The sequence below is a fragment of the Podarcis gaigeae genome, assembly GCF_964106915.1.
Source record: "Podarcis gaigeae genome assembly, chromosome: 4".
Lineage (NCBI taxonomy): Eukaryota > Metazoa > Chordata > Lepidosauria > Squamata > Lacertidae > Podarcis > Podarcis gaigeae.
In genome coordinates, this window is record NC_139677.1 from 59,947,048 (window position 1) to 59,963,236 (window position 16,189).

The 16,189-nt window shown below is 40.4% G+C and overlaps 1 protein-coding gene across 3 annotated transcripts in view; it reads left to right on the top strand.

Moving 5' to 3' along the window:
• Window positions 1-747: 747 nt before the first annotated feature.
• TMPRSS15 (transmembrane serine protease 15) overlaps window positions 748-16,189 on the top strand; it is a 56,719-nt gene continuing 41,277 nt past the window's right edge. For 2 of the 3 annotated variants that reach the window (XM_083734856.1, XM_083734857.1), the window contains exons 1-7: window positions 748-1,076; window positions 3,141-3,262; window positions 4,408-4,475; window positions 8,108-8,259; window positions 9,769-9,810; window positions 11,800-11,838; window positions 12,833-12,952. In XM_083734856.1, the coding sequence (XP_083590982.1) occupies window positions 932-1,076; window positions 3,141-3,262; window positions 4,408-4,475; window positions 8,108-8,259; window positions 9,769-9,810; window positions 11,800-11,838; window positions 12,833-12,952 (688 nt within the window). In that variant the 5' untranslated portion in view covers window positions 748-931. Of the gene's footprint in view, window positions 1,077-3,140; window positions 3,263-4,407; window positions 4,476-8,107; window positions 8,260-9,768; window positions 9,811-11,799; window positions 11,839-12,832; window positions 12,953-16,189 lie in introns of those variants that run through there. The other variant, XM_083734858.1, reaches the window with a different exon arrangement.

Consider the following 16,189-nt stretch of genomic DNA (forward strand, 5'->3'; position numbering starts at 1 on the left):
TCTGTTGTGGTTCTAGTACTTCCGGGTTCGGTGCGGTCTACAACCTGAAAACACGCAACCCGCAGCATTCGTAACTCAAGGTATGACTTGTCATTTTTTATGCTTCCCACACCCCAGCCCCAGTGGCCTCAGGCTCACTCTGATGAACTAAATGGAAAGGAAATTGTTGTAAAGCTCCCAGAATGAAGGAGAAGGGGGAAAAGCTGCCTGCATTCCCTCCCCATTCAGATTTCTCTGCCCATGTGAACTTCACATGTAGAAATGGGATGGGATAGACTAATGGGTGAACTCATACAAAAATAGCATAATCAGGGGGGAAATGATGGTTTTACTTATCCCTATCTTTATCCAGGAATGGAGGGTCATTTAAAAACCTCGTGTTAGGTGACGGTATCTCTTCAGCAAACCCTGGGCAATTGTGTGTGTGGTTTGAAGATAAGTGGTTTGAATGTGAATGGACCTTTCCAAGCTGACTGCCACTGTTTCTAGCAGTTTAGAACTTTGATTTCATATCTTGTTGGTGCAAAGGTAAATTGACACAAGGCTTCCAATACCTCTAGCCTAGTAGCAATATAGAATGCCACATTAATTTCACTGGTGACAGATAAATGGTGGAATAATAATGATGTAAAGTTGACAATTAACATTTATAACCTTGGGTGTTTTGTTTACATACGTTATGTTGAAAAATATTATCTTTCTAAACAGGAGTTACATTTTCATACTATGTATATGTTCTTGAGGACATATCATTACACTGGATGACAGAGAAACCTGGGCTGAAATGACTGAGTGTAAATGAAGATTAAAGTTGCAATTAGTTTCTAATCACCATCGGTATATAAATATCTGCTCAAGCAGATCATTGTTCTTGTTATTTTTACACGCATCGGGTGGCAATCCTTAATTTGTCACCATTTTCCATCCTGAAATGAACCTGATAAAAAGATCAAAGAAAAACTGCATTCCTCTTACCAGCTATGAAATTTTGTTTGCTGCTCTGTTTACAGTATCATTATGCATTTGCATTGGATTATTAACACTTTTGTGGTTTGAAAGTAAACCAGCTGAACAAGGTAAGGAGGTAGGATTCAACCTTGAGTTCTGAAGTCAACTGCTCATGTTACTTTAATTATTTGTCATGTTTGATGCTAGGCAGATGTACTGCTGCTTTGAAAAAGAATCATTATACATAAAAGTAGTGAACCCTTAGACCATAATTTAAATACTAAAGCATATGTTCACTGAGTTAATGACAGAATAGAACAGGGTGACTTTAAAGTTGATATGAAAGTTGCTTTTGTACTTAGCCTTTTGTGTGAATTCCTTTAATTTACAAGTTTGAGAATTGATTGTATGAGCTATAGGGCACTTGCTTAAATCAATGGAATGTTACAGTGCATTGAACGAAAAGATAGATGAAGAAAAAATAAGTTCTTTTGTTGAAGCATGTTTGGCACCACATTCTGCAAAGTGCTAAGTGTTTCTAATATGACAGTACCCCTGTGGTACATTTTACCAATAAGTAATTCAACACTTGGTTGGGACGCATTGGTTCGAATCCCACAATGGAGTGAGCTCCTGTTGCTCTGCCCCAGCTCATGCCTACCTAGCAGTTCGAAAGCACGTCAAAGTGCAAGTAGATAAATAGGTAGGGAAGGTAAACGGCATTTCCATGCACTGCTCTGGTGTCGGGTGTTCCATTGCACCAGAAGTGGCTTAGTCATTCTGGCCACATAACCTGGAAAAACTGTCTGTGGACAAATGCTGGCTCCCTTGGCATGTAAAGTGAGATGAGCACCGCAACCCCAGAGTCATCTGTGATCGGACTTAATTGTCAGGGGTCCTTTACCTTTACCTTTTAATTCAACACTTTGAGTCCCAGTCTCATGTTACATTTGGAGAACATGTTAAATTTGCCACAGAACTGTCACCAGAAGTTATATTTTCATGCGAGATTTATCACTGTCATCATCATCACCATCATTTACTTGTATGCCACCTTTGAAAATAAACCATGCTTAGGGTAACTCACAACATCAAAAATATAACATAGTTCACTAACGGTGTCGTGCCCAACCACATGATGTCAGTCTCTTTGCATCTGCTAGTGACAACCAGGAACATGAAGCAGAGGCATTGATCCATGAACAAATTAAGCTGCATTTAAAGGGGCAACACGAGGAACATTGCATTTATTTAAGAGATTGCTTTTCAAACCTTGCTGTTTTTCAGAACTGGAAAAAAAATCTTAGGCTGGATTAAATAATTTAAATATTTAAGGTGCTATTTTTAGATCTCAAATGACTGAAATGAACTTTATTTTATAAGATTACCAATCTGAAAGATCAAAATGACTGTAGGAAGGTATTCTCTACATTCACCAAAGCAATACATGAGTTCTGACAGAAAAGGTCAGACATATCTGTGTCAAATCAAAGCAGCCTCTTTCAAAGTGGTACATCAGAGAATTGTATCTATTTCATGCCCAAAGGAAATAGCATTAATCCTTAGTTCTTATAATACCCTGAAAGTATTCAATTTCCTCAGCATGATTTCCTATATGGGATAAAATTGGCTGCCTAGCCATTGTCCCTTCCTTAGACAGAAGTGACACAACTTCCATAGCTGATGCCAACCACAGTGTGTGTGTGTGTGTGTGTGTGTGTGTGTGTGTGTGTGTGTGTGTTGCTACAGGAAATTTCCATCATTCCTCTGCAGTAGAAGTGTAACTATATAACAGAAAGCATTATGTCCAGGCTGCAGTTGCAGAGGTGGATTTAAGGGAGTTTGACTGCAGTGGTAGCTGAACCTCAGCAGAGCCACAGGGGACACTGCAACTATTATTTCGAACAGAATGTGACATGTGAAGGGTGTAGAATATTGGCATTGCCCAAAAGCTGCTGAAATTTGAGATCCCAAGGTCTACCACTGCAAGGTTGGGTATTTACACCAAACCCATTGTCAGAGATATACTTCAAAATTGTGAGGAAACTTATAAGCATAACATAAGGTTTGTCACTCATTCCTCCTTGATGTTGTGGTTCCATTTGGGAATTCACAGAAAGTGCAAAGGACAGCTCTAAATAAAATGAGAGAAATGTATCCTTGCTGGTATATATCTCCTTTAATTATATCAGATGTGAGCAGAACTACAGCACAGGGCAAATTCACCATACTGTCAGGAGCATCTTTCAGTCCGGCTTTGCAAGATAAATCATCAACAGCCTTTAAAGCTCTTGCCTTTGATGTTCAGCAAATGGTAAGTATCAACCAATACATTCTTTACCAAATTACAATCGATTAGCTTTCACAGGTTCCTCTATATTGTCTTTCAGTTTTAAATCTATCTAAGTTCTCTGCCATTTACATGCAGATATCAGTAGTGAGAGACATCCAGTTGTGGTAGCCATTTGTGGAAATGAAATTTACCCTTCATCCTCTCCCCCCTGCAGCCCACCTCTAATCTGCTTCAGAGAGTTTGGGACCCTCCAGAGTAGATTCATGGTTGAGGCCTGCAGGAAGGGGAGAAAAAGAAACTTAATTGGAATCGACTGATGTGATGTTTATTATCTAATGATGTACATGAACATGGCACTATGTGGCTGTTTTCTATCATTAAAGTAGCCACCATGGGCTTGTAGGGAGGGAGCTGATGCTATGGTCTGGACAAAAGCACCCCTATACCCTGAAAGATGCTATTTAGCACAGAATGAAAACTGCCATTGGCATCAATATCTGAATGCGTTCCAATGCCAAATAGTGGTGATGTTTAGCAGTGTGTCCTAGTTTAAGGCAGGGATAGGAAATCTCATGTCCAGGAATCAAATGCAGCACTCCAGGTCTCCCTATCTATGCCACAGGATTCTCCCCATGCCACACCTCTCCCTGGCGCTGCATCTTCCTTGAGTGTTTTTACACTTTTTCTTCATTTAATCCAGATTTACCCTTTCTGTGGAAAATTTGATTTTATTTTGATTTAAATAAAAACCCTGTTCCCAATGACCCATTTATGATAACTGATTTATCCAATTACAATATTAAGTCTGTGTCTAGAAGCCTCCATGCTTACACATGTGCAATTGTCGAGCACCAGGAGTTTGGAAAAATTTGAAGCTTGATGCCTAGTCAAGAACAATATTCTGACCTGGTCCTATATAGCTTTGTTGTACTTGTAGATCCTATTCTCAGTCTTTCTCTCTCTCTCTCTCTCTCTCTCTCTCTCTCTCTCTCTCCACCCACAGAACCTTCCAGAACTTTTTTCCTTTTCTTTTAAACAGAGCTATACCTCACTCAAAAGTTCATAAATTTGCATATAGGCACTGACTGAAATATTTTGTCATAATTGCCTGTCATCCTTCCCCCTCTAGATAGCTGAAACATTTTATGTCATCCTTTTCTATCTAGGTGGATGATATATTTCAGTCAAGTGAACTTCAAAATGACTACCAGGACTGTAAAATATTGCAATTCAGGTGAGGTGTATTTCCCCCCCCCAAAAAAAGAGGGGGGTGCAGTTTTATGTACATTAAATACTGCTCAAATCATACAGATTGAAATATATGCAAATGTGTACAGGAATGGAGGCTAAATTATTTTGATAATAATACAGCATATTATATTCCTCTTCATGCTTCTCTTTAGCCCACTAAAGACGATGTGGTATTAAATGTTTGAGATGGGGTAGCAGAAACAAGCATCCTAGCTCCACCCTGCCTCATTTTTGTAACTCTGAACTTGTGGAAGTTCTTGTGTGAAGCAAGCAGTCTCCTGTATCCATGGAGCCCTACCCACACATCACAATGTGGTTTACAATCCTCAGTTTTCACATAATTCCATAAGGCACATGGAACCTCACAGATACAGGATTCTGCCCATATCATACAAATACCTTCCACAAGGTGAGGGTGACAGAAATGGTGATGTGGAGAGGAGCGTGCTAGCTCTCCCAACACCTTCCAAATTTAGCAATGGGTCCTAAGACCTGGATTTGTTTATTTAGTTTCTTTCATGACTTGTATAATAACACTTCCAGCAAGGCCTAGGGAACTATGCTGCCATAGAACATCTGTTGCTTATTTCTTCTGAAAGTTTCTTTAATTTTTCCGAGATTTTTGTTACTCTGTGCATTTTCTCATAGCATATCTGACTGCCATTCTAATCAGTTCTCCAGCAGATCTGTCAAGAAATAAGACACATTTTCCCTTTGCTAAATACAGCAGCTGGCTGGTTCCTTTGACAATGTTAATGAAGCACAGAATCACCATTCCCAAGTTTAATAACATTTGCTGTCAAGTTATACTCAAATTAAGTAAAACCAGAACCTTTTGACTTGCAATCTGAGAAACCAAATACAACATAAATGTTTTTAGTAACCAAAGCAGTATCAATTAAGATCTTTTGAACATCTAACCCCACTGTAATTCTGATTGTCGATGAAGCTTTAGGCTGCATGAACACCTCCACATATCGATTACATTTGATAAAGTGCCAACATGTATACTCAAGCATACACAGGCAATGGTTGCTCAACTCAACACTGAAAAATGATCCCTAATCAGCACTTCCTGAATGTTGATGAATCACTCTCCACTTCACCTATAAGCTTTGGCTTTCTCTGGGATGTGGGGTTCAGTTTACCCACCCACTGTTTTCTTTTTCTCTGCCCCTCTGCCAAGGGTACCAGGACATGCTGGATAAAATGTAAAAATATTGGCTTGAATCCTATGAAGCACCAAGTAACCTTCCCAATAGCGCAAGGGTTTCTGCTTGTGCAATGGGACTTCCGCCCCCCCTCCCCCTTACCACACATCTCTAAATCTGTTCTGGGATTTCCTCCAACCCTCTAGAGTAGCTTTAGAGAAGGTGCAGGGTACCTGATGGAGGAGGAGAGTTGGGAAAGTCCTGTTGTTCAGGCAAAAATCCTTGCACTCACAGGATAGCTACTATGTGCTGCATTAGATACAAGCCATAAAATATTGTGCCTTAGAATCACAGTAAATATACAGCACAAGCAGCAAGCACATCAACACCACAGAGAAGGTGGAATTGGTTAAAACAGTGGTTCTCAAACTGTGTGGTGGAGTGGATGGCAATTGTGGTTGGAAGATTCAAGAACAATCAGTATTATATTTTGAGAATGATTCATGTTGTCAGGGAACTGCCATCGGAGCTAGAGGCGGAGGGAAGGCTCCAGAGGGATTCCGGAGAGGGTCCCAGTAGGGAGAGAGGCAGCCCATCTGCTGGGGAAGGAAATCAGCGTAACACCAGTGGAGAAGGGGGGCAGATGGGGGAATCGGAGAGGAAGCTCCAGGACTCTTCACCGGAGACCACGGGGAGAGCACGGGTACTCCCCTGCCCACACCCTCTCTGCGCAGAAGACTTCCGTGCAGGGAGAGTAGGAGGAGACTTGGCGTCAAAGAACTTCTTTGCTGGAAGAAGTTCAAGAAACGCCCACTGACGGATTCTGCCAGCGACTGAGACAGCCACGAAGTGAAAGGCTGTCCAGACAGAAAGGGTTCAACCAGGTAACCTAGCCAGGAGTGGCGGCAACTTACGCATGAGCAACCCCTAGAACCATTACACATGTTCTTATGTAGCTGCAGTGTTTTACACTTTCTAGATGTACCACAATCATATTACCAAGCAGCTGTGTTCTGTGTTATAAATCAAGCACCGTCAGCAGTTGTTACTTATCAATGCTGTGTGGCACAAGAAAAAAAATTATTCTGAAAGTGTGGCCCAGAGAAAAAAGTCAGAGAACCACTGAACTAAAAACCCTGCTCCAAAAGCCTGAGCAAAAATTGTGTATCTTCACCTGCTTATGAAAGCTGGTGCAAGGTGCAACTGGAGAAATCCATTTCACAACTTAAGAGGCTACTGTGAATAGGTCCTCCCCAACCCCACAACCTTACAACTGGGCAGGGCAATAAAGGAGGAAGCACAACTTCAGAATTTCAGGGCCTAAACTTACCAGGATTGCCCTAAATTTTCCTAGGCAACATTGTTTGCATGCCAACCAACTTCAATTGTTACTTTGATTCAAAGAGTGTGTCCTTGTGCAGCTTTCCTAAGAAAAGTGTTTGCCCTATCCTTCAGGGCAATCCGATTTCTTATTTCATCCCTGGAAATCAGATGAGTCACAAAGATAGCATCAAAAGCTTTTGTTTACTCAGCATGGCCTAGAGGTTGTTAGAATCATTTAAGAAATTAAAGGGAAGAATCTTTCACTACATTGCTGTAGCCACTGCTTTGCTCCATGATAGGATTAATCACCTCTTACCCCAAAGCACAGCTGTATCAGTGACAGTCTACTGGCAGGAATTCTTTGAAATAAGAAAGGTCACTGCTGATTTTTAACCACGAGAAAACTTTCTTCACTTCAGTAAGCATTATTATAGAGTCACACATCATCGCCAGTCCAGATATTGCTACAAGTAGAGACATCTATATTGAGAGTAAAGAAAATGAAGGAAACCAAGCAGAAACTTCCACTGGGTAAACTAATGTTGTCAAAAATCCCAATACTCAGATTAAACGGCAAAGGATGGAAGCATTTTAGGTCATGTTCACTCTCCCTGCTTATGAAGGGTATATGCTAAAATATGCCACTAGTTTCTTTTTAATTTGTTTAGCCTGATCGAATGCACACCCACTTATTCACCAGATTCATTTACAGGCCTCTTTTCACCCTCCCCCCCTTGCTTTCAGAGTCAACACCCATGTATTTTACAGGATCTTACAAAAATATATTTTTCAAGATCTCCTCTCCCTTATTTCAGATCTTGCATTTTCATTATAGCACTATATAAACAAGGATTATATATAGTTTTGGTGTGGTGACATTTTAAGGGGGGGGACAATGATTTTTTTTACTATCTCCTGATCTGGAGTTTGAAATCTGCACCATTTCTGGCCCACTGCCTAAACTTCCATGACCCCACTGATCATCAAAGCAGTGAGAAGAACAGTAGACAATAAAATTATCAAAGTATCAATGAAATAAACAGTTTTCATATATTAAAAAAGTATGTATTACATTGGAATTTATCTAAACAAAAAAGTTTTTCGCAGACTTTAATTTTGTTTTGTTGTTGTTCTTTGACAGAAATGGCAGCATTATGGTACTATTCAACATTTCCTTTCTACAATGGGTGCCTGGTGTAACTATAAAGAATGAACTTGCATTGGGCATTGAAAGAAATAAAAGTGATCTTCTGCAGACTCTCAGCATTGATGTGAACAGCATAGAAATAACAGGTAATCATTATTTCCTTTTGAAACATTGCATTGTGCTATTATTTCAACTACCATCCATTGATTCCTGATTCAACAGTGGCATCTTCTCGAAAGTACCCCTGCTCCTGCCAACAAGTCTTTATGTGTCAATAAGAGTCAGCAGCACTCCTCGTCCTGAAGTATTTACCTACAACAGCCACAACAAGGCTGACTTAAAACAAAGAAATGACTGAATTTGTGAGGTGCAGTAAGATGAGTCAGAAGTGAAATTCAGGTACTGTGTACATTGAAGATGTGAGAGACAATGGGAAAGTTTCCAAATGGGGTGAATATCCACAATATAATATAATAGGGAAATTTGGTGTCCCAATTTATTTGCTTTCCCACCCCAAATTAACAACCCCCAAATCCATCTCCATAGTTACAGGACTAGAAAACTGTTCAGTACTTGGCATTTGTTATTTGGGACTCAACATTGGGTATTCTGCCACCAGTAGTATTTAATAGTTTGCATCTAATAATGTAAAAAAAAAGAATTAGTACAGGATATTACATATACAATATCAGTTGTGGACCCACTTGCAGAGCCCCCAACTTTGAAGGGTGAAGCGAATAGCAATGGTGTGATGGAACAAACATGAAAAGACAACAGTCTGGAATTAAAAATTGGCCACAACTTTATTGATTACAGATATAGGTTAGGTTTTGACTCAGGCATTGGGTGTATATCTATTATCAGCCACCTGGTGGGAAGGATGAAGGTTAAGCATGGTCGTGCCTGGGATTTGGACCATGGCAACATGCAGGTCCACTGATGGGGTCCATCCTTGACTGCTGCTGGAAGCTCTATGGCCCATTTGCCCCACACTTAGGGCAGAGACTTGCACTTAGCCCCCTCTAATGGAGTGCCCTGAAAGTACACCAGCTTTGCTTTGGGATGACTGAGCTGAGTGAAATACGTGCAGAAGGCCTTTATCCGGCCATCCAAAACAGCTGACCAGGGGAGGACCCAGTGGCTAGCTGCACCAAAAGGAATTTCGCATCCCAGGCATGGAGAGAGCACGCGACAGGCCGCAAGTGCTGCCCACCCCTCAGCAGCCATTCCTTCTAAGTTTGGCACATAGTAAAACTATCATTTGAAAATAGCTTGCACTTGAGAGGTTATATTCTGTGTAAATATTTCATACCTAGTGTGTTTTAGATTCAGAAATTGAAGTCCAAACTGGAATTCATTGTTATGGAAACCACTAATTGAAAATGCAGCTGTTCGTTGCACAGTCATCTAATTAGCATCAGCCTTACTGGCTAGACCTTATGTTTAATTGGTAGGGGTGAATCAGGGTAAAATCAGGGCAAATTCTCACATTCCCAAGTTGGGCCGTGCAATTAACAAGGCATGTTAAATTGGAGCAGGGAGTCTCCAACCCAATTCTTTCTCCTTGTTCTTTTCCAAAAAAATAATGACACGTTATTCTTTTGTTTTTCCTTTCCTTTTCTGAAATAATATTCACTTTTGTTTTGGCTTTGCAGATTCAGGAATGTTTAGCACAAACAGTCCATTGACAACATCAGGTTAGTAAATACAAGTACAAATCATATAGCATTTTCTGAGAAATGAAACCAAGCTGATTGGACAACCAGAGCTTGAGAGGGGATAAGATGTAGAAAAAAAGGAATTGGGTAGAGAGGTGGGGGATCTCTCATTTTGAAATCACAGTGAATTATTTTTCAAGGCAGCTCTAGTAACAGTGCTTTAGGGTAGGGGTGTTGAAATAAAGAAACATAGTCCTTTATGAGAGTGGTCATTCTCTTCCAGTCTGTGAGACCAGTGTGTAAGTGGCAAAATTAGACTGTTGGGGCGATTTTCTTATTTCCTACTTGTTATTTTTTCCTAATGGATGGTTAGAAATTTGCGCTCTCTCTCGTGCGTGCGCTGTCTCTCTCTCTCTCTCTCTCTTATAAACTATATTTGCATTAGTCCATCATCACACTCTTTTCATTGTGTGTTTCCCAAGGTTCTAAAGGTGGGGCATAGAAAGGAGGAAGGGGCAAGAAGGAAAAGACACAATTGTGTCTGTAATAAATGACTTTGAGTGGTTAAGGGAAGGTATTGCTGAGGCAAGGAAGGGGAGAAGTGTTTCTCTCTGTGTGAAAGGTTCTCCACTGAGAGAGAAAAAATAGTAGTTTTAAACACTGAAAGAAATTTGAGTAAAGCAAAGGTAAAGAGACACTGAGGGAAATGGAGATTTTAAACAATGACTGAGGTTTGAATAAAGCAGGGATAGAGAGACACTGAGGAGTTAGTTTATAAAACAACAACATTCAGTTTTAACAAGAATAAATAGCAGAGATGGGTCCAACAAAGAAGCTAACACCAAAAAGCAAGTGAATGAAAACAAACATAATTTCAATTCATTTAGTTAATATGTTCTAAAGGTTATATCAGCCTAATTAAAAGGAAAATCTGTGAAAAATAATTGATGATCTCCAATGGCTAAACAATATGCCGTATTTTTCGCCCTATAGGAAGCACTTTTCCCCCTCCAAAAATGAAGGGGAAATGTGTGTGCGTCCTATGGGGCGAATGCAGGCTTTCGCTGAAGCCTGGAGAGCGAGAATAGGCTTCAGGAGAATCACTCTCCAGGCTTCATGAAGCAGCCTGCAGCCCACAAGCTCGGGGGATAGCGGGGAGGCGGAGCGCCACCACCCCGCTATTCCCCGACCTGATCTGGAGGCTGGCGGGGGGAGGAGAAGCAAGCTTGCTTCTCCCCCCCCCCGCCAGCCCCACCAACTCGGGGGACAGCAGGGCAAGCCGCTGCCCCACGGAGGCTAGAGAGGATGTCCCTGAAAGCAGAAGAAGGAGACGGAGTGCTCTGTCTCCCTCTTCTAGCTTGGGGATGTCTGCGCAAACCTGGGGGGGGGATAAAAAAGTTTTCCTTGATTTCCCCCCCAAAAAACTAGGTGCATCCTATGGGCCGGTGCGTCCTATAGGGCGAAAAATACGGTACTCCCACACTTTCCAATATCATTCTGACATGTTGCATTATCATCATCATCATCATTATTATTATTCTCCAGACACTCTGGGCAACTCTCAACAAATTGTTAAATACACAACGAAGCATAAAACATAAAAAAAATTTCCATATACAGGGCTGCATTCAGATGCCTTCTAAAAGTTAAGTAGTTTTTTATTTCCTTGACATCTGATGGGAGGGCATTCCACAGGGTGAATTCCACTACTGAGAAGGTCCTCTGCCTGGTTCAACATCAGGTTAGTAAATACAAAGCGTATAATCTAATATTAAAAGAAATCTAGACAAAGTCATTGATGAAGTGCAACAACCAAAGTAATATACTGCTCACATCATTTTCTACATTGTTGCATAAGGCTACAATACTGTGCTCATTTACTTGGGAGTAAGTCGCATTGAACTCAGTGGGGATTACTGCATAGGATTGTACTATCAAGCTTATAATATGAATGGAAGGAACATTTGCTTTATAAATAATTTTCTGTGTCCCCCCCCCCCCCAATGTTCTTTGTTTTTTGCTTTGAAGACTTCAGAACATTTGGTACAAGTCCTTTGACAACATCAGGTTAGTAGACAGAAAATGGCAAGATATAGTGTTTTTGTATCAAAGATTCCAGGCATTTTTGTAATCAAGTAAATCATATGCTTTTCCACCCACAAGTTCCACACTGAGCCTGTGCAGATAAGGCTTTAAAAGGTTGTGTTCAAATTATGAGCAGCACTTTCTGCCACATTACACTAATATACATCTATTTCAGTAACCAGTGTCTGTACCAATTAGTGGATATTAGGAACAAGTAAGGAACATTTGTGCTTAAAAAGGTTGATGATTGGATATGCTTGTTATTCTGACTTGGAAAGAGAATCAGTAATGGAAGAAAGCACATTTTCTTTCCCCAGTAGATGGCATTGTGGTTTAGTTTTCTGAAGTTTAATTCCAAAAGGACTTAAACTTGTCCTTTATAAGCACAGTTTCTAACGTCAATAAAACTCAAGTTCTTTGAGTTTTTGCAGACTACTACTGATTATTTTCACAGGATTTATTATGCCTTTACTTGAAGTATCTCAGAACTTATAATCAGTCTCTGACACTGGTAATATTGGGCTCACAGAATAGTATGAAGACACAAAGTTCTCTTAAGTGGATGGAGGGCTTGTAACTCGGAGGTAAAACTGATGCAGTTCTAGGTTCAATCCTTCACAACTAAAAATTTTAACCTCCTGATTGCTGCAGAACCAAACTGCTGTTAAAGGGACAGTTAGCAATCTTATTGGAAAGACTCGAGTAGCACATCTGGGAGAAGAATGCATGTCTGTCTTTTGCTCCAGGTTTGTACACTGTAAAGTTTGCACTGGAAGTATAGAGAACACTGTCAATACTGTATTTTGCATTGGGCATCCCAGACCACCCTTGCTATATTTATTTACTTATTTTAAAGCTTGATATGGAACTTAATATTTCAAAAATCTCTAATTGGTGCACAATCTAAACAACAAACTGTGTATGATCAAAGCAACTTTCTGAATAATGCCATCTTCCTTTTAAAAACTTATTTTAGTGAAATGCTTACCTCTTGATGAGCTTTGTGCTGATGGTGTAAGCTGCATAAGAAGAGAATCATTTTGTGATGGAATACCAAACTGCCCAGATGGTTCTGATGAAAATGAAAAAACATGTGGTAAGAATTTGAGTTCCTTCAATTAACCTCTGACCCTTTACAGAATCTCTCAACATCATGCAGTGTTGTGTGGAAGGTAATACAATATGTGGAAGGTAATACAATATTATTTTTTTAACCCATCAGGGGAAAGAAATTCTTGCAAGTTACCAGTTTTTTAAATGAAAGAATAACGATAAAGAAATTATAGGTGAAATACTACAGAAAAGCAATATTCTGACTACAAAAAGATTTATGCAATTAACCATGACTAGCTGTTTTATGCTATCTACAGTGTTGCTTTGAAACAAAGATCCAGCTTTCACTGCTCTAAATTCATATTGCATTCATATCCTCAGTCTGGTCTGGTTCCTTTCAGACAGAGGCTACAATAGAAAGAAATAGAAGTGAAAAGCCAAGCCTTGTATGTAAGATGAGATGGTCTCCCATGGAAGGCATCTTGGAGGCTATATGATAGCGTGTGGATCCACAGGAGAAAAGGAGGTGTCCAGTTGATGCCTCCATTTTACAAGCATGGAGGCCTCTGCTGCCCTTGCCACCCCACCATTGGTATTCTAGTTGTAGTATTGGCACAGATGAGGTGTTTTGGGTGGCAAATCGGGGATGGTTTTGGATCTGGCAGCTCCCAACCCTTTCTGTTCCCTTCGTGCCTCTCCAGAATGAAAGGGAAATTTGGATCTGGCATACTTCTTGTCTCAAAACCCTAACACACCAAGTCAAAAGGTGTTCAATCCCTGGCATCTCCAGGTAAGGCTGGGAAAACATTTTTCCAGAAATCCTGGAGAGCCTGTCAGTCAGTGTAGCCAGTTCTGAACTAGTCTATGGTGGATAGTTGGGTTGTTTTCTTGAAATTGTATGATGACTGTTTGTGTTGATATTTCAATATCAGGAGGCCAACAACAGATAAGGTGTGGAAATAAATTACATTCCAGCGGTTGGGACTTTAAGCACCAAACTAGTTAAGACATGGGAGACACATAAACAGTCTAGTGGTGGTGGTTATTAGTTATTACTTGAATACAACCAGGGAAGGGCTAGAAATTTGAATGGGAGAGTGGTAGAAAGATGCTTGACTCACTGCAGATGATTTTCTCAGTCAAAATCCCTCCTCCCACAACTGCTTTTCTGTTGTAAAATGATAGAGGGTCTCTTTTCCCCTTCTGGAAAAAAGCAGTTGAGATCAGGGTTTTTTAAACAAGCAAACCAACAAGAGTGGTCCAGTTGGACAGGGAATTACTGCTACTACTATTTGTAGTAGTATTTCTATCTGCTTCTTCAATCTTTGCACCTAACGCAGCTGGTTAAGCACACCTTCACCTTCTGCCACAACAACTCCTCTGAGCATATTCACATAACCCAGAGCTATAGTTTGCTTACACAAACAAAGGTTATGAGATTGTTCACTTATGTCCACAATTCATATTGATGCCCCTGAGGACGAAACTTTACAGGAAGTGCCTTAAGGAAGTATTCTAGTTACATGCGATCAAATATTATTCCCCAGTTCCAATATCATGTTTCTCTGTGGGTGCTTATGTTCAATATTTATATTTGTTTTGTTCTTTCAAATTTCAGGTTTCTGCTGTTGACAATATAGCAAGAGCACTGGTGTTAATATTAAGATGTTAAGAAGCTAGCATGTACACAAGCTGCTCATTTAATCCATTTCTTTTCCTGACATTTAAAACAAAACTTCACAAACCATCAAGGGAGTAACTATGAATGCAGTCTCTTTCCTAGTATGTCAACAATGTAGATGCAAGATTAATATATCACAGCCTCAAGTGTAGGAACATTGAAAGATGTTAAGCCAATACACAAGGATTTTTTTTTCCTATTTCCTACCTATAGAATTCAGCTTTCAGCTTAGTGGGAGTCTGTGAAAAATCCATATGCATAGAATTGAAAAATTAAGCTTAGCTCTATATCCCCGTGGTATGCTTAGCATGTATGCAATTCAGTGATAAACCTCTGAGCTTTCTAGTTCAATAAACCCAATAGCTCTGAGCCAGAGTGAGCTACTGCCAGTCGGAGACGTTATTGGACTATTGCTATTACTCAGTGTACAAAAGCTTTTGATGGCTTCTTTTTATTTGTTGAAATGACACATCACAATACATATACAGTATGGTCCCATCTTATGTGGGGATTTGGTTCAAAGGGTTCTGCTTATACTTGAAAATTACCTATAATCAAACACTTGGAGCCACCCTGCAGCTAGAGGCTGAGGGGGGCAGGGGGGAGAGAGAATCCTCAGTACTGCCAAATCCTGTGTGCTGAGTGGGCCCTGCCCTGCAAGCAAGACAGAAAGATTAAAAGCTTGGGGGGCATTTGGTCCACTTGGGGATACCTGGTGCATAAGGAGCATTTAAGCTCTCTGCCCATTCAGCATGCTGGATCTGGAAGGCAAGAGATGCTTTCAGAAGATCTCATGGGAGCTCAAATGACCCAGCAAGATTTTTCAAGAACATCTTGCAAGCTGAATGGGCTTGGGTGCCCTGCAAACCAGGCAAATAGCTTAAAAGCTATTTTTGTGCCTGGTCTGCTTAGTTTAACTGGCATGAAAAGAGCTTTTAAAGCTCACTGCCTTGTTTACCAGGCAAGGCCATCTCAGCACTCTGGCTCTGGAAGCCTAAGAACGTTCACATACTGGAACTCAGATTGCCCCTCAAGATCTCACGAGAGCATCCTAGAACTGGGAGTCAGAGTGGGCCTTGCCCCCTAAGCTGGGTTACCCGATGTGAAAATAGCTTTTAAGGTCATTCTGCAGCAGGTAACCCCAAGAGAATTTCAACCAGCCTGCCTTCAGCCACAGATGGTTGAAATGGCACAAGTTAAATGTGCATAAGATGCTAACATACTACATGGCCAAAGTGTTTGTTTCAGCTCATTGCTTCCCTAAAGAAACCAGCATGGTGCAGCAGTTAGAGTATTCAATTAGGACCTGGGAGAGCAGGATTAAAAGTCATACTTACCTGTGAAGTCCAGTGGGTGACCTTGACTCAACCTGAACTACTTTGCAGGATTGTTGTGATGACAAAATGAATAGAGAGGAAAGTGGGTATATTACCTTTGGATACATGGAGCAAAGGTGGTATATAAATGTGGTGATGATAATAATAATAAAAGTAGATAAAACCTGCCCTCCATAAAAATTTAGGAGAATAGGTTTCTGTTGGGATAACAGTGTGACATTTTGACCATTATTTTTATGGTCTTATAGTTGGAAGTGAGGAA